The 26,184-nt window shown below is 44.9% G+C and overlaps 1 protein-coding gene across 1 annotated transcript in view; it reads right to left on the bottom strand.

Moving 5' to 3' along the window:
* Positions 1-149: 149 nt before the first annotated feature.
* SCG3 (secretogranin III) overlaps positions 150-26,184 on the bottom strand; it is a 56,652-nt gene continuing 30,617 nt past the window's right edge. The window contains exons 9-12 of the mRNA XM_060260208.1: positions 12,097-12,171; positions 11,049-11,174; positions 3,288-3,368; positions 150-423 (exon numbers count right to left, since the gene is read on the bottom strand). Of these exons, the coding sequence (XP_060116191.1) occupies positions 305-423; positions 3,288-3,368; positions 11,049-11,174; positions 12,097-12,171 (401 nt within the window). The 3' untranslated portion in view covers positions 150-304. The remainder of the gene's footprint in view (positions 424-3,287; positions 3,369-11,048; positions 11,175-12,096; positions 12,172-26,184) is intronic.

Below are 26,184 nucleotides of genomic sequence, written 5' to 3'. Positions count from 1 at the left end.
TCTAGCAGAATTGCCAGGCGTCAAATCTTAAGTTAAAGGGAACAGGAAAGTTCAGCGTTTTACCCTGTTAACTCGAAAAAGGGCAGCAAAGGCCTGCCTTCAATGGGATGATAAATGAGCAGGTAAGGTGAATATGCAGTCACTGTGGGTTTTTAACCTGGAAAAGATTCAATACGATGCAGACAGAACACTTTCTAATAATCCCTTTGAAAACTGAGAGAAAACAAACAGGTTGTAGACTGTAAGAGGATGAAGCTAGACTAGAATTCCCTACAGCTTCAAGAGATGTCCTCCTTTCTGTTTCTTACAGGCTGCCATAGATACGTTTGATCACGTCTGCCTCCTCTTTATCAAGGATGCCCTTATCCACGTAAGCATCGGCCTGTTGATCGATGAAGTCCCGCAGTTTAGAAAGATCATAATCTGAAACACAGAAGGCATTTATCCAGGGGAGGCTGTGGCTCAGTAGCAGAGCATTTGCTTGGCATGCAGGAAGTTCAGTCCCCACTATCTCCAGTTAAAAGATTTGGCAGCAGTTGGAGACAGCTGAGATGGACTATCTATCTTCCCTACTTGGTGGCAAATGTAAGGAGGAAGCTAAAAAACTTTGAGAGCCATTATACATTTGGCTTTACACTCATGGTTAATTTTCTAAATGTTGATCTCTGATGATAAATGCTATTGTTTGCTACTGTATATACTGGTATAAAGACCCAATCAAGATCTGTATAAGCCAGAACTTACAGTATCCATATAGTATTTGTTATCTTTAATGTACTTTGAACTAATGAATCCTTGTTATTACTTTGTTGGTATATTGATATGCAGAATGCAACATTTCTTTATGTATTTCTATCTACTTTCTATCTCCTTTCCCCTTCCCTTTTCTATAGCAATTTAATAAAACTTTTAAATTAAAAAAAAAAAAAGATCTGGCAGTAGGTGATGTGAAAGACCTCTGCCTGAGACCCTGGAGAGAAACTGCCAGTCTGAGCAGACAATACTAATTTTGATGGACCAAAGGTCTGATTCAGTATAAGGCAGCTTCAAGTGTTCATTCATTCTGCCATACCACAAGCCTTCTCTGCGTCACATTCCCTCTGTCAACATCTGAATTACGTTGATCTTGTATCGAAACAAACTGAACTGAAATGAGCATATGAACTGCTCGGGCAAGGACTTTTGAAGGGTTTGTACACAGTTCCTGGTGGCTTTTAAAAGGCACGCTTGGGAAATGAAAATTCATAACCGCATTGGAGTCAAAGCACGATCGATTAAAGATCGTTCAGGCTGAATACACAGAAATCTGTCACAAGGCTAGCTCGGGGTCTGTGCCACAGAGAGATGAACACTCTGACCCAGTTATGCAAATTAAAGACGTTAGCATGGGCCATCTTAATTCATGCTATTTATTATAATAATTCTGCATGCCAATTGAAAGCAGGTTATGGTGTGTCGTAATCCCTGCATTGATTTAAAATGTGTGAAACTGCCTTATACAGGGAGTGGGTGGCATGGGTGGGTTTGCTCACTCCCCCCCACCCCCGGCCAAGGCAGTGATTCTGGGGCCCCATCCTTGCGCCTTGCCCAGGGTGCAGGAATCACTGAGATCACCCCTGCAAATCAGCTTGTTGGAAATATATCAGCAAACACAATTATGACAGAGCCACTGTAGCCCACATCCTAGGTACTGAGAAAATTCTAGAATTGCTCAGTCAACATATCTGAATTAAATATGCAAATTAAGCCTTAAACATCATTTCCTTTAAGTTCATTTTGGCATCTGGTTCAATCTTCCAGAAGACAAAATAACTAAGAAGGTTGTGCCTCAGACTTGCGTATGGGTAATTATGTAAATGTGTTCCACAGTGCTCTACTAATTAATAGACAAAGCATGCAACTTTGCTAAGTTCTGGGAAAAACTGTAGAAATGAGCCCATTAGTGACAACTAGCCATATCTCCTGATCTGTTGCTTCAAATAACATTAATGCCTAAGGGAATCCAGATGTAACATTTTCCTGGGGTTGATTACAGAGCCAGCATGGTGTAGCAGTTTGAGTGTTGGACTAGGATCTGGGAGACCCACATTCGAGTCCCCACCATGCCATGGAAGCTTGCTGGGTCACCTTGGGCCAGTCTCATCCTCTCAGCTTGACCTGCCTCACAGGGTTGTTGTGAGGATAAAATGGAGGAGAGGAGAATGGAATAAACTGCTTTGGGACCCCCTTGGGGAGAAAGGTGGGGTACAAAAGGAGCCAGTTTGGTGTAGTGGTTAAATGCATGGACTCTTATCTGGGAGAACCAGGTTTGATGCCTCACTCCTCCACTTTCAGCTGCTGGAATGGCCTTGGGTCAGCCATAGCTCTCGCAGAGCTGTCATTGAAAGGGCAGCTTCTGTGAGAGCTCTTTCAGCCCCACCAACCTCAAAAGGTACCTGTTGTGAGGGAGGGGATTGTGAGCCACTCTGAGATTCAGAGTGAAGAGTGAGATATAAATCCAGTATCATCATCTTCCTCTCAATGAATGAATGAATAATTTGCAACCTTGGCAACCTCTCTTGTCCCATTTCTCGTAATTTAGCTCAATTTCCGTTTCTCCCTCATTGACCTAATATTGCTCTTCGCTTCTTTCCCACCAGCTCCCATATGAGGCTGCTGATCTTTTAAGAACATCTTCAGAGGTCCTTTGGGGGTAATCCCTCTGGCAGAGGTTAGGTGTGTGCTGCTGACTGAGAGGCGGAGCTATCTGAGAGACGGAGCTTATCATGTGGAATTCACTGCCACAGGAGGTGCTGGTGGCTACAAGCATAGCCAACTTCAAGAGGGGGTTAGATAAAAATATGGAGCAGAGGTCCATCAGTGGCTATTAGCCACAGTGTGTGTGTGTGTGTGTGTGTGTGTGTATGTATATATATATATATATATAATTTTTTTGGCCACTGTGTGACACAGAGTGTTGGACTGGATGGGCCATTGGCCTGATCCAACATGGCTTCTTATCTCTGTGATGCTCCTCCTATTATGGGACATTTTTCAGAAATATGGTCAGATGACACCTATATTATTGCATTGCTCTTTTGCTCCTCTCAGCTTTGTATTTCATAATCCATTCCTAATGCGTATCTCAACAGTTCAGGCTAATTCATATGACGAAGCCAAATTCTAATCCATCCCCCCCCACCCCCCAGTTCTCACCAACCTAGCTCTGTAAAATCTCCTGTTGTTATCCGCCCAGAACCCGCTTGTGAGGCGGAGGGGTATAAATCAAATCAAACAAATAAACCTACCTTCTTTGTTACCCTGCTTGTTGTGTTTCTTCAGCCATTCAATGTTCTTCCTGATGGCTTCCAAATAGGCTTCTGCTTTCCCTTGAAAATCAAAAAGAAGGAGAAATCAGTCTATTAGAAATGCTTGGCTATGACACAGTGTTTTGTTACACTGTAGATTTAATTAAATCTACCATCGGTCTTAGTTTAATAGGACAAACCAGTAATTGTTACCAGGGCATTTTTTGCAGAAAAAGCCTAGCAGGAACTCATTTGCATATTTGGCCACACCCCTGACATCACCATTGTTTCACTTTTTTCTACAAAAAAGCCAAGCAGGGACTCATTTTAGATTTATCAAACAGAGAATCTTAGATCTAGAATCTCATAAACTGTGTCCTGTCCAGTTTTATACCTGCTCTCCTGCCTCACTTGGACTTGATCAGACAGCCAGGAATATTTATCTGAACTAGATAATCCGCAACATCGGAGAGCTTTTATGCTGGCTAGGATGAATGCATTTCCCTCCAATGTTCTCTATGGGAGATTTCTTCAAGTCCCCTTTAGCAAGAGACATTGTCTATGTGGCTCAAGCTCACCGGATTCCATCCAGGATATCTTATTGAACTGCCAACTGTATACTAATCTCCGGAAGGTTCTGTTAGATAGTCTTTCCTTACCATCCTACATTCAATAAAATAGGATTGATTGCCGTTTCCTATTAAATGATAACATAATCAATATCACAAAAGCTGTTGCCAAATTCTTGGCTGAAATTGTTAAAAATTATTCTAAGCAGGTTTTATTGTGATCTTAATCTTAGTTTAGCCTTTTATGCTTTGAACAGACATATCTGATTGTTGTTTGATTGGCAAGTCTCTGTATATCTCTTTTCGTTGTGCCAATAAAGGTGTGATTGGATTGGACTCATTTGCATATAAGGCTACACCCTTGATGCCAAGCCAGCCGGGACTGCATTCCTGTGCGTTCCTGCTCAAAAATAGCCCTGGTTGTTATGCACTATATTATGAAGTAATGAGTCTGTGTTCAAGCAAAACTGGGTTCTGTCTTTCCCTAGGACTGCATCCAACCAGTTCTTCTGCATTCACCAATTTAAAAAAAGGGAGAAAAGGTCTCTAACTGCCCCAAAATGTTATACTGGGGATCACAGCACCTGCATGAACAAAAGCCATATGAGAGAGAGGCTGCAATAAAGAAGGAAGGTGGGCAAGATTAGGTGGAAAAACTGGCTGGGTCCACCACATTATTTCTTTCAGACTTCTTATATTTCTCCTTTCCAAAGCTCAAAGCAGCTTCCAACAAAATAATACAACAAAATGAATAGGTCTCTCAGGAGTAAATGCAACAGAACTCAAGCCTTCCTGTCTCAGTTTTTCTAGATTAACAACCTAACTGACCCCACCAAGGTATATCATTTATTTATTTATTTGATTATAACCCCCTCTCCCTGAAACTGGCTCAGAGTGGGTGACAACAATTTACAACATACAATTAAAAACCTTCTAAAATACAACATACAATTAAACAGAATAAATAACAAGATCAATAAAACAGTTATTATACAGTTTAAAATGGCATAAAACTCAAACAGAGGGGCAATATAAAGACATCCAAAGAAGGAAATATATAATATGAGACTGTGTCATTTTTCTTTTTTAAAAAACCCTCCATTGTGGCTAAGTAAACGTGGTTTACTGTTTAGATACTGCCTGAGATCTATGATCTTCCTTGTGCCCCCTTCAGTCCTATAATCTTTTCCAAGTTGAAAGCTGAATTTTATTTTTCATTATTTTCATTATTGTTCTCTTGTTCACATTATTCATTGTGTTTGAAATGCTAAATAAGTCTGAGCCAGTCTGCTGATGGTTTGCAACCAAGACAAAATTAGTTCAAAGCTAACTTAATAAGGTCCCCTGAGTAATATAATAGTTTAATGGCTTCTGAAACGCTTCACTTTGCAAGAGCCTCATAGATGTAACATGCTCACATTTTGTCAGATAAGACAAGAGCTATTAGTTTCCTAGAAGACTCTTACTCTCACCTCTGCGTGTCTCATCCCACTGAGACAGTAATTTGAGGAACATGTGAATTAAGTATCAGTAAGATATCAACAGAGGTGAACGTAAGAACATAAGAGGAGCCATGTTGGATCAGGCCAATGGCCCATCCACGCCAACACTCTGTGTCACACAGTGGCCAAAAAAAATCCCAAGTGTCATCAGGACGTCCACTAGTGGGGCCAGGACACTAGAAGCCCTCCCACTGTGCCCCCCCCCAAGCACCAAGAATACAGAGCATCACTGCCCCAGACAGAGAGTTCCAACGATAAGCTGTGGCTAATAGCCACTGATGGACCTCTGCTCCATATGTTTATCCAATCCCCTCTTGAAGCTGGCTGTGCTTGTAGCTGCCGCTGCCTCCTGTGGCAGTGAATTCCATATAAGAACAGTGAATTCCATATAAGAACATAAGAGGTGTTTTGCCATTGCCTTCCTCTGCAGAGCAACCCTGGAACTCCTTGGTGATCTCCCATCCCATTGCTAACCAGGGCCGACTAGGCTAGTCAAGGCTAGTCTGATCTTGTTAGATCTCAGAAGCTAAGTAGGGTCAGCCCTGTTCAGTATTTGGATGGGAAACCACCAAGGAATTAGAACGTTGCTGTGCAGAGGCATGCGGTGGCAAAAAACCTGCTTGGTCTCTTCTCTTTAAAACCCTCTAGGGTCACTATTAAGTCGGCTGTGACTAGACAGCACTTTAAACATGCAGAGTTTGGGAATATTTGACTAAAGAGAGTAGAAGATTGGTATTTGGTGTATACATCACACAGCAAGCTAAAACAGCCACAATCTTCTCTGCCTTATCCATATGCAAGTCTGTAGAAGGCTGCATGAGAGTAGAATATGATATTGTTACACTGTGATATATTGTGATATTGTTAACTTGTGATACAGAACATTGTGCATGAGTCTATCACTGCAGTTTAATTTACACTGACACCTGATGGGCCTGACAAAAGGATACTAGTGTCCTGTACTGATTGTGCATTTTTCTTCAATGTGGAGCTAACTGTTAAAACAGGGGTATCGAACTCATGAGGGCCGGATCATCACCTTGTTAGGCCAGGCCATGTGTGTCATAAAATGTAATGCCAGGTAAGGGAGATATAAACTTTATAAAGAACACAGACAAAAACACACGCTCAGTCTAATCCACCTCACTGGCTTGTTGAGGAACAGAAGGAAGAGAGGCTTGGCTTAGTAGCTCTGCTGTGCAATTGAGTGAGCCTGGCAAAGCTAGCTCTCCTTCCCCCACTTCCTCCCCAAGGGGAGGAGCTTTGCTCTGTAGCTCCTGTGCACTGAGCAAGCCTGGCAAAGCAAGTGATGATGCAGAAGGACACAGGAGAGAGGGAGAAGGAAGTAGACTACAGTGAGTTGCTCGTGGGCCTGATAGGAGCCCTCCAAGGGCCTGATTTGGCCCCCGGGCCGCATGTTTGACATCTCTGTTAGAAAACTGTCTCACCCTTGGGAGACAGACATGAGACAAAAGGTCATGGATCTCAACCTGTGAAAAAAGTACATGTGTTACAGTCATGGATCTGGTCCGGACTGGATCTAAGTTTTCCACTGATGGAAAGCACTTCTGTCATCAGAACCTAACTTTCCTGCCCCCCCCCCCACCCCTGCCACTGCAGCCCACTGATCTCCCTGAAGTGCTTCTCCTAGGAGACAGAGGAATAGCACGAGGGGCAAACTGCAGCAAGAAGGGGGAATTGGCAGAAATTACACTCCACTAGTAGAAAATTTAGTCTGGATCTAACATTAACTCAACCCCACAATTAATTTTAGCAACTGAAACCAGGCCCTCTAGTCTGTTATTAGCATTTAAGTCAGCGAGGGGAGGGAATATGTTCCTTTAAAAAAACTAGTATATTTCTCTTTAAAATGCTAATGGCAATTTGCAACATAAAGAGGAGGGACCATGCAGGTAGAGCATCTGCTTGGCATACAGAAGGTCCCAGGTTCAACTGTTGTTATATCCATGGCAGGCCTTTAAGTGAACAAGATTGGCACAGGATTTCTCAGGACACCTCTGAATGTCTGCATGAAGTCACTAGATGGGATGCAGGCAGGAGGCAGTTCCAACATGGGCCCTGTGCACTGTGACAATAGACTATGTTTGCACTGGCCTAAGGATAATTTGATTTGTTCACTCTAGCATCCCACCTCCCTCAGGTAAGTATGACTCTCAGAGCCATCAGGAAGGTGGCTGTTCCTTGTCAGAAATTCTGCTACCAAACAATACTCTTTTGTCTTTCATGAGTGTGGGATCACACACTTCCTCAGCCTCTCCCTGGAGCTCTTCCTGAACGTTATCTAAAAGGTCTCCTTTTTGTTTCGTAGATGTGGAACCACACATTTCCTTAATCTCTCTCTGGACTTTCCTGGACATGATCCTATCATGCATCTAGAAACAATCTCCTCTTTTAAACAATAACTATGTCTGTCTCTCATAACTATAGAACAAGCTTAGAGCACACGAAAGCTTACATTCTGAATAAAACTTTGTTGGTCTTACAGATGCTACTTGACTCTTGCTTTGTTCTACTGCTTCAGACCGACACAGCTGCCCATCTGGATCTATCTATGTGACTCCACCTATTATCTCAGGAACCAAGATATCACCTATCCCGATGGATGGATCGTTCTCATCGGAGGCATCAAAATCAAACTGTTTTGTTGTGCTGGTGGGGAGTGAATTGCTCCTCTCCTGCACAGCTTCGGGCCGGCTTCTCATGCAGCCTCATTGAAATGGCACTGCAACAGAAGCCAGCCTGAGGTGTGGAGTGGATTGTTACTCTTCCATACAGCTTTGGGCTGGCTCCTCCTGCAGCCTCATTTAAACAGGGCTGCAGGAGAAGCCAGCCAGAGGATCAGCTGTGCTGGTGGGGAGTCAATTGCTCCTACAGAGAACCATCTATTATATTCTTCAGGTCTGTTTCAGCCCTTCTCCTGAGCTGCGGCCTATCAGAGGTTGGAGAAGGTGTTACCCTTGCAGTTTAGGGAACAGTAAATGTGTGTGTCTGTGTGTCTGTATGTCTGTGGTTGCGTGTGTATGAAGATCTAGCAGTGGAGGTAGGGGAACAGAGAGACAGAGACAGACAGAGAAGAAATACAAGGGCATGAGACTTCCCTCAGTAATCTGAGTTGGGGTACCAGATCTACTGCCTGATGGGAGCTCCTTTTTACTTCCATCTATGCTCTACTCCTACATTCATAAATGAAGTAAATCTTTCTTTCTTTCTTTCTTTCTTTCTTTCTTTCTTTCTTTCTTTCTTTCTTTCTTTCTTTCTTTCTTTCTTTCTTTCTTTCTTTCTTTCTTCCTTCCTTCCTTCCTTCCTTCCTTCCTTCCTTCCTTCCTTCCTTGATCCAACAATCTGGAGCTATGAAAGGAGCTTATATTTCTTTAAGGAAAATATGGTGGCCACGTTCAGTGTTATCCTTGGATCTCTGTCCACCAACAGATAGGGGACAATATTGTCTTTTGATAAGGTAGAAGGTAATTTTGTTAAAATAGGGACAATCCATAAGTCACAACAGAAATTATAATAAAGGCATTCCACATTCCACAGTACTTGAACATATGAACATATGAAGCTGCCTTCTACTGAATCAGACCCTCGGTCCATCAAAGACAGTACTGTCTATTCAGACTGGCAGCGGCTCTCCAGGGTCTCCAGCTGAGGTTTTTTACGCCTACTTGCCTGGACCCTTTTTAGTTGGAGATGCTGGGGATTGAACCTGGGATCTTCTGCTTACTAAGCAGATGCTCTACCACTGAGCCACCGTCCCTCCCCATACTTGGATGAGAGACCTCCAAGGAATACCAGGGCCAGGATGCCGAGACAGGCAATAGACCCACCTCTCTGGGTGCCCAAGCCCCCAGTAGGGGTCGCCAAAAGTCAACCATGGCTTTCAGGAATGCATGCACATGTACACCCCCCATACTTACAAAATAATAAAAAAATAAAAGGAATTCCAGTAAGAAAGGAAAGGAAGCAAATACTACAAAGACATCCTAAGAATACAATGATTTTCTCCCCAAAGGGAAAGAAAGGTGGTGGCACTGGGCCTAGACTCTCTCCCTCCTGGTGGTGGAGAGGAGCCCAGTACAATAAATATAAGATGTTGGCTCCATAAACAAAAAGGGAGCACCATACATCTCTGAAGGTTAGGTCACAGATGCCAACGATTACCTTATGATTGCAGCATCGGGGTGATCTGCACATGCGAATGAACTATCCACGGATCAAAAAACCACCAGTGCCTTACTGTTTAGCAACTCACTGTACACAAAGTTGTGAAGGGCTGCTTGCCAAGTTACTCAAGCAATCATGTCTGCAAGGAACAGGTATTGAAAAGCAACCTGCCTCATCCATCTTCTCTGTTTCATTCTGAGCTGTTCAAACAGCGGAATTCTCTACTGGAAACGACTCACAGACTTTTGATTTGTTTTCCTCCCATCCTCTCATGTTACAGACCAATCAATATGGCTCAACCCAGACTATTGAACTCAGTAACGATTTTATGTTTTTAAAAGGTACAGATGCCATTAGGAAGGAACCGCCAGCTATCGTGGTATATTGAATGTGCTGGATTTGGTTAGCAAAACTAGCATTCTGAGTTGGCAAGAAAAGATAATGGCACAACTTGCTCTCAGTTCAATAGGTCAACCCCATGTTAGAGTGGTGCTTGTGTTAAGGGTTGATGTTCTCATTTTCTTCTTTTTTAGGGCTCTAGATTCATGAATTCTCCCTTATTTCTTTCACATCTTTAAGGTCACCCTTCCACAAGAAGTTCCATGTGGCTATGCTTTAAATAATAACAAGAATGCTTTGAGTTGGGTCGTGATAGCTAAGATTCCCCTGGGACTTTTAAGGCTGAGTAGGCTTTGAAAAGTCTCTCCAGTCCAACACGCTGTCTACCTCAACACAGCCACTGTCACTAGCCAAGAACACAAGATCTTTTAAATGGGAAATTTCAGGGACTGACCCTGAGACCTTCTGCATGTCGGGGCTTTCTTTCTTTTTTCTTTTTAGCAGGAACGCAGTTCTGGCTGGCTTGGTGTCAGGGGGTGTGGCCTAATATGCAAATAAGTTCCTGCTGGGCTTTTCCTACAAAACCCCCCTGCTGCACATAAAGCATATGCTCCACCTGAACCTTGAGCTATTCCCCAAAGAGTCATTCAACAAATCCTGTGTGTTGAGAGCATTTTGGTTTTGGCCAGCAGCCATCCTTCCTCTGATGTCACATGGCAAATAATTTTGGAACTGAGGGGCCTTTGAAAGCAGTTTGGAATATGATGACTGACAGACAAGAGCCCTGACCTGATCTCATCAGATCTCAGCAGCTAAGCAGGGTCTACTCTGGCAAGAACTTGGATGGGAGACCTCTTTGGAATACCAGAGCCCAGAGGCAGGGGCAGGCTTTATTCAGACACCTCTCTGAATATCCTCCATGCCCCCCAGTAGGGGCCAGTCACTAGAGGTCACCATGACTTCCAGGTGCACACACACACTCACACAGATATGCACATATAAATACAAAAATACAAAAAAAGGGGGGAGGAGACAGACAAGCAAATATTTGGGCATATGGCATATGGTCTTTGGATCCCAGCCACCATGGTGCAATATTTGGAAAGCTTCTTGATTATGTATACCAGAAACTATCTGGAAATGTGACGGTGAAGAATCCCACTTACCTTTTGGCTCTTCACTGTTTCCTGTATTTTGTTCTTCAGCTTTTGTGGAATCTTTCAGAGTTTCATATTCTTTTTCCATTTTTGCTGCTGCTGCTTTTGTACTGTCAGCCTCTTCGGTGCTCTTGTCTAGAGAGGTTGCATTCAAGGAATCCTATTACTAACTCTGGTATCATCAGAAGAGTAGTCATTTCTAAAGCACATCATCTAACAACTAGGAGATAAAGATCTCTGAATAAGTACTGATCTCACAGGGTGATAATGGCTACAGGATGACTTTCTAAATTTATTGCAAACTTCATAGCAGCTTTAGTCAACTTTAATGGCCTTTGGCTCTCCTTCTTAAACAAATTCAGGGCCTTTTTGGAGAGGAGGCTTAAAGTGGCTTAAACAATTTCAGTGGAGTTTGTAAGATGGATAAAAAACTTATGTTTAAAAGAATGATTTTGGGGTTAAATAAGGAAAACTGGGTTCAAAATCTTATGGAAGCTCACAGTCTGTATTGCCTATACAGACTGGCAGTTGCTCTCCAGGGTCTCTAGTAATGATCCTTCTACTTCCTCATTCTTTAAACTGGAGATGCTGGGGATTGCCTTGAAAACCCCACGAGGGGGTCACCACACAGTCGTTAAACTGGATGGCATTTTCCACCACAATACTGAGCAAATGCTGACCCAGGTAGCCCTATACTGTCTTTCCCAGTCCGGTTACCCAAGATCCTTTTGGGTGGCAACCCTAGAAATGGAACAGTGAACCCTCTGCACAAAAGCAGGTGCTGCAGGGCCATCTGGAAATATGGGATAAAAGGAAAGTAAACTACTCCAGGTGTGGACCAAGGAATGGAAGAGATGTGCAGCCAATTCAAGTTTTCATTATTCACACTAGCTGAGTAACAGTTGACTAACTCAGTAAATCGTCTAGGAAAATCCTTGTAGGAAAATGGCACAGTAACAGAACAGAACCCTTGTGGTCTAATATTGTGTACCACCCAGAGCCCTCCAAGGGAGGGCAGTTTATAAATCTAAACAAAGATGATAGTAAGAACCACAACCTGACAGCTTGCTTTTAGTACTGGGCTTTTCAAGTTTCTTCCTTGTCTGCAGAGCTATCATTGCATCCAGGTTTTCTGAAAAACAAAAAGAGAAAATGACCATTTTTCAGCATCAGTCCCATGGGACTAGACCTGATGCATTTGCAAAAGTTATGACATTTGTTTGCTTGCTTCCACGAAGTAGAGATAGCCAGGCATTTAAAACACGCTATGAGAAAATGCTGGTGATGATTATAAAATGCTATGAAGCCTAGGTGTAGCCCAGGAAATCCAAGCAGTCCAGTGTTATTCAGCAATGGGGTTGCTGTGTCCCCCTTGGCCACTGGCGGGCGGTGGGATTGACAGTTCTAGGCTGGGAAACCCCAGGAGATTTTGGGGTGGAGCCTGGGGAGGACAGAGAATTCAGTTGGGGTACAATGCCATAGAGTCCAAAACTGTGGCAGAACAGGCCTGCAGGCCCCATTCTACCCAGCCCTCTGACATTTTTCTCAACACATGAAGAGGCTTTTCTTTCTCTCTCTCCAGTAACTTGCCACTGCCACCTGACCTTTTGCAGGAATTACCCACTGGGAAGGTCAGGGCTTCCAATTTCCCTTCCATGTTTTGAGGCCTTGTTTCTGTGTCTCCCAAGGCCCAGAGCCTGGGGACAATTTACTGCTTTGTGTGGCCCTGGAGGAATAGCCACTTGCCAACTGCCTGCTTTCCCCCAGCACTCCTTTCAAAACATGAGTGTGTCCAAGACAGTGGAGATTTATACAGTACAGAGAACCAGTACAAGCAACAAAAGTTATCGAGTATTTATCTAAAAGAAAATGTTCACAAGCAAACTTTTAGCACAGCACCAGACTGAGCAAGGGATTCAAAAGAAATGGGTAAAACACAAATCTTCTGCCCCTCTCTCTATACATGTCCTATCAGATGTTAAAATATAGGACAGGCCCCTTTAGAGCTTAGGTAGTTATAGATTCTTACAAAGTTCCATTACTTGGGAGCTCCCTCTAGTTCTTCAGAGCAGCACACGGTAAAAAATGGCTGCTTTCCCAGGGGAGGAGTCTGTCCCTGCTCTCATGGATGCAGCACTCAAGAAAAGAGATCTGCTTCCTCCTGCGAGAGCTTTTTATATCTGTTTTCCTTCCCACTGAACTAGTCAGGCCAGATCAAAGAGGCATTTCCTGAAAATTGTAGACATTTCCTTCCTGGTGTCCTAGCATTTAATTCCTCCAAAAATCTCTGTTCCATGCTTGAAAGGGTGGGGGGTGAGAAGGGGGAAGCTTGACCATTCCATTGTCTACTCTAGACCTATTGACATTTGTATGAAGGTGGGCTGAAGTAAGGCCCCCCCCTTGCTGTTCTCTGCCCACAGTGTGTGTGGGGGGGGATCCTGTTAAAATGCAACATGGAGGCTTTTGCTGATTGTAAATTTCCCAGGGAAAAATGCATTTATTCACAAAAACATCCATTTTCTCCAGGGGAACTGATCTCTGTAGTCTGGAGATAAGTTGTAATTCTGGGGGATCCCCAGGTCTCACCTGGAGGCTGACATCCCTAGCAATAGACCATTTTTTCTACTACTCCAATTCAACCTTAAAAATAGAAGCGTCGCTCTGATGGATCAAATTAAAGCTTGATCTAGTCGTACATCCCATTTCAATGCCCTCAAGCAGGTCTGGAGCATTCCAACTACTGCTATTCAGTGGTACACTGCATCTAAATTTGGCATCATGGCTAACAGCAGTTGATAGAACTGTCACCTGTTCTAATACCTCTTGAAAACTGTTTGTCAGACATGATAGAGGTCTCTAAAATGATGCATGGGGAGATAAACTTTCTCCCTACAAAACTAAATCGCACTAGAAGATAGACAAAATGAATAGTCGAATCACAGAGTTGGAAGGGATCTCCAGGGTCATCTAATCTAACCTCCTTCACAAATACCTCTCCCCGCTCCAGTGACCCCTGCTGCATGCCCAGAAGATGGCAAAAACCTCCAGGATCCCTGGCCAAACTGGCCTGGAGAAAAACTGACTGACCCCAAAGTGATGATCAGCACTTCTCTGGGTGTATAAGAAAGGGCCGCGAGAACGAAGCACTGATGCAACCCTTCCTGCCCTCCTTCTCATGATCTGCCTCATTCACAGAATCAGTACTGAACTAATGATTCACACAACAGGCAGCTGAGTTGTGGAACTCCTGGGCACAAAATGTGGTGGAGGCCACTGGTTTGGATGGATGTAAAGGAAGCTGGATAGAGTCATAGAGGGTAGGTCTATTGTCGGCTATTAGCCACAATCACATAAAGCTGCCTTATCCTGAAGCAGACCCTTGGTCAATCAAAGTCAGTATTGTCTAATCCAAGGGTGTTGAACTCATTTGTTATGAGGGCCAGATCTGATATAAATGAGACTTTGTCGGGATGTGTCGGGCTGGGCCATGTGTGTATCTATTTAAGATTAGGTAGCAGAGAGATAAACACAGACAAACACGACTAAAGATTTTGTTAAAAACTTAAAACATGCTTAAAACATTAGCCCTTGTTGGTCTTAAAGGTGCTTTCTTTGTATTTCTCCCGTGGGATCCAGGGAACTGGGCAAAGGAAGCTCTGGCTCTTTCCCTCCCTCCCCAGGGGACCAGGAGGGGGAAGGGCCTCAACTAATGGAGAAAATCAAGGATTTGCTCTGTAGCTCCTGTGCGATTGAGCAAGCCTTGCAAAACAAGTTGAGATGCAGAAGGAAGCGAGAGAGAGAGAGAGAGAGAGAAGGAAGCAGACAAGAGCCAGTTGCTTGGGGGCCTGATAGGAGCCCTCTGGGGGCCTGATTCGGCCCCTGGGCAGCATGTTTGACACCCCTGGTCTAATCAGATTGGCAGCAGCACTCTAGGCCGGGTCTTAAGGAGAGGTCCTTCACATCACTTACTACCTTGTCATTTTGTTTGGAGATGATGGGGACTGAACAGGGCTGCCAGCTCTGGGTTGGGACATAGCTGGAGATTTTGGAGGCACAGCCTGAGGAGGGTAGGTTTTGGAGAGGGGAGGGACTTCAATGGGGAATAATGCCATCCACCTTCTAAAGCAGCCATTTTCTCCAGGTAAACCTCTGTTGCCTGGAGATCAGATGTAATCCCAGGAGACTTCCGGTCACCACCTGGAGGTCAGGCAAATAGGAAACCACAGTGTTATGATTGGTAAAGAAAATTAGGAAAACACTGTAATTTACAAAGCAAGAATAAATGAGACCACTCTTATTATGCTTTCAGTTCATTGGAACATCACAAACACAACTTTCAACCAAAGTACAGTGGCTCTTCACTGAGTTCAACATACATAGTCGTTCCAGATCAATATGCAATGCTGTACAGGTACAATATCTTGCTGTCTACAAATGTCCTGTTTCTTGGTGGACGCAAGTGGACCATTTATTCAAGTGTAGTGAGGGTAGCAGTCCTCAATCCCACAGGTACGGCGACACGGGGCCAAGGTGCCTTACGTGTTTCATATGCCACTTTCACTGGCCGCCTGTATTTTTTTCCAGAACCCGTGCTTAGGCAACGGCTCTCACAAAGCTTACATGTCTGGAGAACCAAGTGTGCAGATGAGACGACTATGTATGTTGAGCTCAGTGAAGAGCCACTGTATTTCGGTTGAAAGTTGTGTTTGTGATGTTCCAATGAACTGAAAGCATAATAAGAGTGGTCGCATTTATTCTTGCTTTGTAAATTACACAGTGTTTTCCTGTTTTTGCCTTAACGCCTGGAAGTCAGCAACCCTAGGATTGCACCTGGGACCTTCTGAGTGCTGAGCAGGTGCTCTATGACTGAGCCATGGCCCCTCCTCAATAGCTGAACGGGGCCTCTGGGTTCAGAGGCAGGATCAAGGCCAGCCCTGCCACTAGGCAAACTAGGCAACTATCTAGGGTGCCAGCCTCCCGGGGGTGCCAAATTGGGCATACACACCCCATGACTCAATGATGTTATCAGTGTGTGTGTGGGGGGCAGAAGCTAGCCTTGCCTAGGATGCCAGGCTGGTCCTGGGCAGAATGCCTCTTATTTTCAGATGCTACAGCATTATCCGACAGGGGAGGACTGGTGTCATTGGGCTCCGCTGGTGGGATTCCTTGTGGCATCCAACTGGCCACTTTGGAAAGCAAGAAGCTGGACTAGATGAACCATATATCTGCTCCAGCATGGCTATTCTTGCGCTCTTACTCCCAACTGACTATACTGCTATCATTTCTATGCTCAGAATGGTTGGAAATGTCATTTTAAACAGAAAGTTGGGAACCTCAGGGATCTATAGAGTTCAAATGGCACACAAAACACTGGATTTTGGGAAGCCCATATATCCTGCTATACAGTGCCCTTTTCCTTTTAATCCCCCACAGTGCTTTCAAATACGCAGAATGATTTGTTCGAGGCCACGTTCTGATGCACCGTGAGAGAGAGAGAGAGAGAGAAGGCAAGCCGCTACCAACTGGCTCCATTTCAAGTCAAGGCTACACTTATGGGCCCACCAGCTGTGATCTGAATCAGAGTGCAAAATATTTGCTTTGAATTACACTAATAGGGTGAGTCATCTGCAGAAATGTCATCCTCATGGCCAGTAGCTAAGCAACAGGGTGTCCGGACTGGGGCTCTAATGTGCTCCCATGTCATTGCTAGGCCAGTTGCCTTAGCAACTTTCTTTAATGGGCTAAGAACTCATCCAGGCAACAACCTTTCACCCATCTGGCCCCCTATTTCCAAGAGCGCCAATTATAGCAAAAAAAACCCCTTCCAGAACCTGGAGCTTCCTAATAATTTCCAACAAGACATCGTAGCCTGGAAGGGAGGCAATTCTGTGTATTTAAGTAGCTGCAGAGAGCACTCACAACCTGTGCAGCATGATGTCAGATTAGTGTTGCCAATCCTCAGGTGGGGGCAGGGGATCCCCTGGTTTGGAGGCCCTCCCCCTACTTCAGGGTCATCAGAAGGGGAGGGGAGGAAATGTTTCCTGGGCACGCCATTATTCCCTATGGAGACCAATTCCCATAGGGTACAATGCAGAATTGATCCGTGGGTATCTGGGGCTCTGGGGGGCCCTGTTTTTTTTTTAGGTAGAAGCACCAAATGTGCAGCATAGCATCCAGTGCCTCTCCTCAAAACACCCTTCAGGTTTCAAAAGGATTGGACCAGGGGGTCCAGTTCTATGAGGCCCCAAAGAGGGTGCCTCTATCCTTAATTATTTCCAATGGAGGGAAGGTATTTAAAGGGTGTAAAAAGGTAAAGGTAGTTCCCTGTGCAAGCACCAGTCATTTCCAACTCTGGGGTGATGTTGCTTTCACAATGTTTTCATGGCAGACTTTTTACGGGTGCAGTCCCTTTAAATGTGATGGCCAGAATTCCCTTTGGAGTTCAATCATGCTTGCCACAATCTTTCTCCTGGCTCCACCCCTTATGTCTCCTGGCTCCACCTCAAAGTTCCCAGATATTTCTTGAATTGGACTTGGCAACCCTTCATCAGATGTCTTGTGGATCAGGCACTGGCTCCTTGCTCTTCACATCACCTATGACTTCTGCTAGGTGGAGGAGGCAATTCTTTCCTTTCTTCCCAGGCATTTTCAATTGGCTAGAGAGGCCTAGGCCACTTTCAGCTTTTGAGGTCTCTAGCTGTAACTGCCCTGATCTGGATAGCCTACGTCTTGGAAGCTAAGCAAGGTTGGCCCTGGTCAGTATTTGGATGGGAGAGCACCAAGGAAGTTGGGTTACGTGGAGACTAGCAATAGCAAGTCACCTCTTAACTTCTCTTGCCTTGAAAACTACAGGGTTGCCATAAGTGGGCCATACCTTGATGGCAAAAAAGCTGCAGTTATAAAAAGATATAATTAATTGAGCAAAAGTATAAGTTGCAAAACTTTCCAAAGGCCAAAAAAATTAACAAGTTTCTAAATTTGAAGCCCCCTTTGAGCTTGAGGCCCAGACTGGCTAATGGCTTTTCTGATCCAACCCCTGATGTTAGTCTGTCTGTCTGATACACACCCAAGTACCTTGCATGTGTGTGTGGTTGCAGAGCATTTTCTACTTTCCCAGCCAAAGCTGATCCAACCTCCTGATCCAACCTCTGATTGGCTTCCTTCCTTCCTTCCTTCCTTAGTCAATCTGTTAGTCTGTCTGTCTGATACACACCCAAACACCTTGCATGTGTGTGTGGTTGTAGAGCATTTTCTACTTTCCCAGCCAAAGCCTCTCAAACCAGCACAAAGATTCTTACCATCATAGGGATTGGCTCAGTTGTGGGTGGGTAATATATGGCGGTACTCCACTAAGTGGATCTGCTTGGAAAGTCCTGGATAGGATAGCCCTCAAACTAAAATGGAAATCACCAAATGTGCATCAAAGAGATGCCTCAATCAGAGTGCATCAAATAGCTCAAACGACACCATCTGTGGATGCATGCTTCAACATCCGCATACACCGTTTGCATACACCTACAGGTTTTCCTGGAATTTGGTGTGTTCCCTTTGTTTTTTGGGTGGTGCAGGCCACAACCAGCCACCAGACGGTGACCTAGCAGCTTAGAAGGCCAGCCTATCACTGAATTTGCAAGTCAAAACCTGAGTCTTGACCAGGGCTTTGAGGCAGGGAGGGAGGGGAAGGAGGCTGAGAAAAGCGGCAGAAAGGGGGAAGAAGGCAGCCATGATTTGGGGTGGGGAGGGAGGGGAAAGAGGCTGGGAGAAATGGTGGCAAAGGGGGAAGAAGGCAGCAGTGATATGTGGCAGGGAGGGACGGGAAGGAGATCGGGAGAAGTGGTAGAAAAGGAGAAGAAGGCAGCTGCGATTTGGGGTGGGGAGAAGTGGCGACAAAGGGAAGAAGTGATTCGGGGAGGGAGGGGAAGGGATTTTTTTAAACAAAAAGGTGGGGGTGCCTAATTTGGCACACCTACAGGGCTGGCACCCTAGGCAATCACCTAGTTTGCCTAGTGAAGAGCCGGCCCTGGTCCTGACCCAACATATTATCATCCACAGTCTTAAATGTGTAGGATTTCCCTGCCACCAATGCCATGGTGGTTATGTGAATGTGTTCTGCAAAACAGCTGACCAAAATGGTTGGCAAGGCTTTGTTTTTCTCACATGGATGTCTCTTATGGAATTCCTGAAGCCGAAAGCATTGGGCAAGAATAAAGCACAATCACTGAAAGGGCGAAGGGCTTTTTGCGTCACATCAAATTATCCACCCACTGTATAGATTTCCAGAGTTTCCATAACATATCTTGAAAAGGCAAGTTTTTCTTTGCATAATCACCATATGCCTGAAAGGCATTCTTTCAACCCACACTTGTTCACTTGTCAGCATGACTTGGTACCGAAAACGAATCTAAATATATGTGGCATTAAATAATTCTCTTGGGGGAAGACCTTTTCCCCTCCCCCCAACAGTCTGCTATGGAAACGCTTTTCCATTTTGGAACAAAAATATTTAAGTAGTGAAGTCATTGTGATGATGGTAATAAAAGACAACATTTAAGGCTGGTTTATACAGGCACGTTCCTAATTGGATTACTAAACACTTTCAAATGTCTGATTGTAGCATTAAAACAGACAACCAAACACACATGGGACTGGGAACATAAGGCACAGGCTGGATTAGATTAAGAGTCTTCTAGCCCAGTACTAAGAGGAGAGCCAGTTTGGTGTAGTGGTTAAGTGTGCGGACTCTTATCTGGGAGAACCGGGTTTGATTCCCCACTTTTCCGCTTGCAGCTGCTGGAATGGCCTTGGGTCAGCCATAGCTCTTGAAAGGGCAGCTACTGTAAGAGCTCTCTTAGCCCCACCTACCTCACAGGGTGTCTGTTCTGGGGGAGGGGGGTAAAAGAGATTGTGAGCCGCTCTGAGACTCTTCGGAGTGGAGGGCGGGATATAAATCCAATATCTTCTTCTTCTTCTGCTCTGACCTGGATAGCCCAGGCTACCCTGATCTCATCAGATCTTGGAAGTTAAGTGGGGTCGGCCCTGGTTAGTACTTGGAAGAGAGACCTCTGAGGAAGCCCAGGGTGGTTATGCAGATGCAGGCAGTGGCAAACCACCTCTGAATGTCAGGGGTCCTCAGCCTAGTGCCCGTGGGTGCCATGGTGTCTGCCAACATCTTTCCTGAAGCCAGGGCTTTTGTTCTGGGGAATCATGGCAGAATGGAGTTCCAGTAGGGTTGCCAACCCCCAGGTGGGGGCAGGGGATCCCTTGGTACGGAGGCCCTCTGCCTGCTTCAGGGTTATCAGAAAGCAGGGAGGGGGGAGGGAAATGTCTGCTAGGCATTCCATTATACCCCGTGGAGACCAAATGGTTATAATGGAGAATTGATTTGTGGCTATCTGGGACTCTAGGGGGGGCTGTTTTTTGAAGAAGAGGCACCAAATTTTCAGCATAGCATCTGGGGCCTCTCCTCAAAACGCGCTCTAAGTTTTAAAAAAAATGGACCAGGGGTTCCAATTCTATGACCCCCAGAAAAAGGTGCCTATATCCTATATTTCCAAAAGGATGGAAGGCATTTAAAAGGCATGCAGTCCCTTGAAATGTGATTACCAGAATTCCCTTGGGAGTGCAATCGTGCTTGCCACACCTTTGCTCCTGGCTCCACCCCCAAAATCTCCTGGCTCCACCCCCAAAATCCCCAGATATTTCTTGAGTCAGACCTGGCAACTCTTAAGTTCCAGCACCTCTTTATAAAAACAAAATTCTCAAAAAAATGGTTAAAAGTTCATGAAGGGCACCTGTGTGTTTCTCCTTAATTTCCCTCTTGAGAGTTCTGGCACCTTTTTTGCCAGAAAAAAAAAAGCCCTGCCTGAAGGGCATCAATTATTTTTAGAAAGTGGGTGGGCACTTGCCCAGAAGGGCTTCTGACTAGCCACTGGAGATCCAACCGGCTGAGCCCTGGGAACAGATTTTTGGCTAAGATTTCAATCGCTTTACATTTCTTGTCTGACCCTGATAAACTAGCTTTTATGTTGTCAGATGTGGATTCTTTTGTTTCCCATAGGATGGCACTTTTTGCTCTGGCCGCCAGGAAAATCGGAGCAAGTGTGGTTTGGTTTCTAAGTAAGTAAACTGAACAATTTATTTATTTTATTTATTTGATTTATATCCTGCCCTCCCTGTCGAAGCAGGCTCGGGGCAGCTGGGCAGATCACAATAAACAACTGACCGGGCAGATCATAATAACATCGTTTCAGTGGCAGCTGCCACTACAATGTGGGACTTTTGTCTTAAGGGCATTTTTAAAAAATTCTGTCCTGTGCTTGGGCTTCCTCTGTGTGTAGTGTCATTTTTCCAAGCTAAAGAGCCCCAAATGCTTTAACCCTATAATGAAAGGTTAAAGTGCTTGGGGCTCTTTAGCTTGGAGAAAGACAACTGAGGGGTGACATGATAGAGGTTTACAAGATTGGGATAGAGAAGACAGAGAAAGAAGTACTTTTCTCTCCCTTTCTCACAATGCAAGAACTCGTGGACGTGCAATGAAATTGCCGAGCAGTCATGTTAGAATGGATAAAAGTGAGTACTTCTTCACTCAAAGAGTGATTAACACATGAAATTCACTGTCACAGGAGGTGCTGGTAGCTACAACCATAGACGACTTCAAGAGGGGATTGAATAAACATATGGAGCAGAGGTTTATCAGTGGCTATTAAGCTCAAGGTATAGATGGAGCTTTCTACTTGGGGCAAGTGATGCTCTGTATTCTTGGTGCTGGGGGGGGACAGTGGGAGGGTTTCTAGTGTTCTGGCCCCACTGATGGACCTCCTGATGGCGCCTGCTTTTTGGCCACTGTGTGACAGAGTGTTGGACTGGATGGCCATTAGCCTGGCTTCTCTTATGTTCACCTCCAGTGGCAGTCATTTTGTGGCTGTGCTCATGACTTTAGGTCAGAATTCTAAAGGTGCCCACAGGCTCAAAAAGGTTGGGGTTGCCATAACTTTGATAGCATGTTCCATGACCCGTCATATGGAAAATGTAATATGTCTTAGAGAGCAACACTAAGGAGACCTGCTTAGAAGTAAGTTCAATTTTATTCAATGGGGCTTACTTCCAGAATAATATTCTTAAGACTGCAACTTTAGTCTCTGTTCACCTACACAACTGCTCAAGAAAAACAAAGTCCTGGTTGTTGCTCCCTTATTATCATCAAAGCAATGTGGGTCATTGATCTGACAAGCAGAGGCAACGACCAGAGAAATAAGCCCACAAATGATAGCAGCAGATAGCTGGAAAATGTTGACTGCTAATAACTTTGGTGAACGCATTTTTAGAGCTGCAGCCAATCTCTTGATCAGGGTTCTCAGAGCAGGCCACCCAGGTTCTATGCCTTGCTACTTCCACTGACTCGAAATACGATTTCCTCGCTTTGGCACACCTGCGGTCTTTCAGCTGGAGGACGTGAATGCAGAAGTCTCTTTGGATCTTTGTCTTTCAAAAGATCCTCCAGTATAATGCGACCGGTATGGAAAAGCAGCAGAGCCAGCCAAAAGTGGGTAACAGCAGGGATGGTAAGACCACATTTGAGAAAAGATAATCAAACAGCAATTTAACGAGGATGGTGGTAAGGAGAACTATGAAAGACAAGTTCTACAGGTATGAAAGAACCCTGCAATAAATCGGATCGCATCTGAACAATGGATTCCTATACTAATTGCTTCTGCATATCCAAGTTCTTGCTAGGCAGGAATGAATAGGAAAGCCATAGGACAGTATTATTTTCCAATAGTCACCGGAAAGCATTGTCTGGTGAAATATACTCGGGCTTATTTTTCACACCACTGTTGAGCATGGAAACAGACAGCTGGGATAGGGGGGGGATATCAGGTCTACACATATTTAAGCTACCAAGGCATGCACTGTGTTGCTCCTGGCTGAACTTGTTGCTTCCTTGGCCAAACACATTTTCACGGTTTGGACTGCCTCAAATGGCAGATGGGTTGATACTGGTGTGGCTTCCAAACTCCCCACCCCAAATATCCCAGTCATGTTCAACGATTGACAGCTTAGCCACTATCTCAAAGAGATCTTCAGGTTATTCCTCCTTGGCGCTTGTGTCAGGTAGATTTGACTCCAGTGGCACATCTCGAAAGTCAGCTCTTGAAAGCTCATACCCTGAAACTCTTGTTGGTCTCCAAGGTGCTGATTTACTGCGGACCAACATGGCTACCCTCTGAAACTGTGAGTCAGGTAGGGTTTGCTAGCTCTGGGTTGGGAAATTCCTGGGGACTTGGGGGTGGAGCTTGAGGAAGGTGGGGTTTGGGAGTGGAGGGACCTCACCAGGGTATAATGCTATTGTGTCCATCCTCCAAAGCAGGCATTTTCTCCAGAGGAACTGATCTCTTTAGCTTGGACATCTCCTGAAGGTTACCGATATTAGTGTCAGGTTCTTGGGTTCTGTGCATTTCTCCACTTCTGAGTCCCTACTCGAAAGATTGCGGCTCATTACCCACTGAATAGGAAGCTAAGCCAGGCCAGCGCCTTTGTCCTGATTTGTTGAGCTTTCCATGTGCTGGTAGCTCTTGTCCTAGAGAAGAACTGAAACATTTGATTCCCTCTTTTCCCTGCTGGCTGAATGGAACAGTCCAAGGAGGACTCTACTCTGTGGTTTTTTCTGCATGTTTAAATAAAAAAAACCTATGTTGCCAGCTGGCCTAATTCAGCAGATTGAACTTCTTAGATGTAGAACAAGCCTTCCTTGGTTGCTCTCCACTCTCATCTGGAATGGCCACAGATCTCAATTCAGGTACTGGCCTGGAGTCCATATACAAAAAATGACAGTGGGTACAGTTCGGTTGACAGACTGTCGTGCAATAAAAGTAGATCAGATTCAACTTTCAAAACCTTCTAAAGTTCTTGGTCACGTATGTTAATGATGTAATTGTTTAGAAGAAAAGTATGGATCTAACACTTTCCCATATGTCAAGTAGACTGGACTCCTTGTCTGTAGGAGGTAGGACTTGCCTGACTTTCCAAAGAACAGCAAAACATGGGGGAAGGCGAGATGTATGGTGGCATCTGGACACATCCATCTCTCATCAAAACAATTCCCTACTCAGCGGCAAAGGAGGCCGGGGGATGAGAGTCGTGAGTCACAAGTGAAGGAGGAAGGTGTGATCCTGATGACTAAGGAAGGCAGTGAGACAGTAGTGGTGGCTCTGGACCAAAGTGGGAGGAGAGACAACTGCAGCCCATCACTGAAGGAGGAAGATGGCTGATTCTTTGTCCCTGGGGTAGAGAGAAGTCAGGAGGCGAAGAAGGGGAGGGCAACAATAACATAGCATTGTGGGGAAAATTAAGACATGACTGTTACAGAGTCCTCAGGTCTTGGAGTGACAGGGGTGGAGAACAACATGTGCCACTAGGGTGGCCAACTTCTGGGATTTCAGCTGATCTCCAGGCGACAGAGATTAAAGCAGAAAATGGCTGCTTTGTAAGGTGGACTCTATGGTATTGCACCATGCCGAAGTCCCTCCCCAAACCCCACTTCCAAACTCTCCAGGTATTTCCCAATCCTATGTGCCACTGACAGGTCCTGGCATTGCAACTCTCGGTAAAATTCCTTCCAGGTCAACAAGCTGATATCTCAAGGTCATAGCACAGACAATTGAAATAACATCAGAATATTCAATCCAAGGGAAAGAGGGCGGGATCACCAGCAACAATCTGAGCCATCTCCGGTTATTCCTCTTCGAAGGACTGGCATGGACTAAAGGGAAGTAAGTTCCTCTGGCTACCCCTACTCCCCAGTGCCCCACAGCAGATGAAAGGGAGGCAGGGATATGGGACTCTCAGTTAAGAGCTAACATGAGACATAGCTGCCCAAAGCCCTCCTGCTGCCTACCAGGCACAACTAGAGACACTCCTTTTTTGTGTGTGGCCTAATGGCTTATAGGCTGAACTTGTTGTCTTTCCCACAGTATGCCTTGCTTTGGCTTGTCTGCAGCTAAAATGTACTTTTCATGTTTTAAAACGTAGCCTTCATGGCTGACCTGGAACAGTCCTTCCCAATCTCCTGCCCGTTAACATCCCTCTTGTACCTGAGTATAACCGCGCGCCTCGCAGTCTCACTGGATCGCTTCTATATGCGGCTTATGGCTACCCCAGCCCCTCTTCCACCTCAGTTCTTCCTTTTGAATTTTTCCCTCACGACTATGGAACTCAAGGGGTGGGTGTAATATGGATTTCTCACTACTAGTCTCTTCGGGGTTTTTGTTTTGCTTTCAGATGTATATAAACTCAGTTTGTAGGTAGGGGACCACAGCAGCTTTGATAGCTTTCCCAATATACTGGCAACAGAGAACTTTAAAGTAAACCACAGAAATTTATTAACATACACACACCATCTTCAACTGGGGAATGGGAAATATATATATACATGGGCTATATTGTATCTCAAGCAGTTAACAGTTTCTTCGTAGTTTAGGCTTTATAATATCTAGTTCACTTAGGTCCCTCAGGTTTCACAGATCATACAGCTTTCACTCTCCAACACTATTCTGGGTTGGCCTCTTGGGTATAATGTGCCAAGTCCCTTAAGTTGACTGGTGTTTCTTCTCCCAGCCCTTCAGACTTCTAGACCCACATCTTTCCCTCAACCACCTCTTTAGCTCTTAAGAGAAGTGTCTCTGTGACCTCTCAGGCCTTTTACTGTGACTCTCCTCTAGTCACACACAGCCCCGTGGCTGTCTAAATAGAGTGAACAGTGAGCTTTGCTTCTCTCGAAGACTCTCCTCAGCTCCTGTCTCAGCTCCTTCTCCGACCAACTGCTCTCTTCAGCAGTCTCCCCCAGACTCCGTCTCACACTAACTGCCCTCAGCCGTGAGCTGTCAATCACCTCTGAGAGTTCCGAGCACTCTGGCCCCCACCCAGGCTCTATGTGTCCTTAGTTTTCTTGTTAACCCGTTCATTACCGTCACACTGAGATTTATTGATAATGTATTCATCAGTTGGACACATGGCACAGAAACACTGGAGGAATTTCACCAGGCCTTCAGAGATTTCCACTCCAACATCAGCCTGACCATGAACCAATCCACATGTTTTCTAGACACCACTGTACAAATATGTAATGGAAGCATAAAAACTGTTGTAC

This window comes from Heteronotia binoei, chromosome 19 (assembly GCF_032191835.1).
Source record: "Heteronotia binoei isolate CCM8104 ecotype False Entrance Well chromosome 19, APGP_CSIRO_Hbin_v1, whole genome shotgun sequence".
Taxonomy (NCBI): domain Eukaryota; kingdom Metazoa; phylum Chordata; class Lepidosauria; order Squamata; family Gekkonidae; genus Heteronotia; species Heteronotia binoei.
The sequence above is the reverse complement of the archived record's forward strand: the minus strand, read 5'-3'. Positions and strand labels throughout refer to the sequence as shown.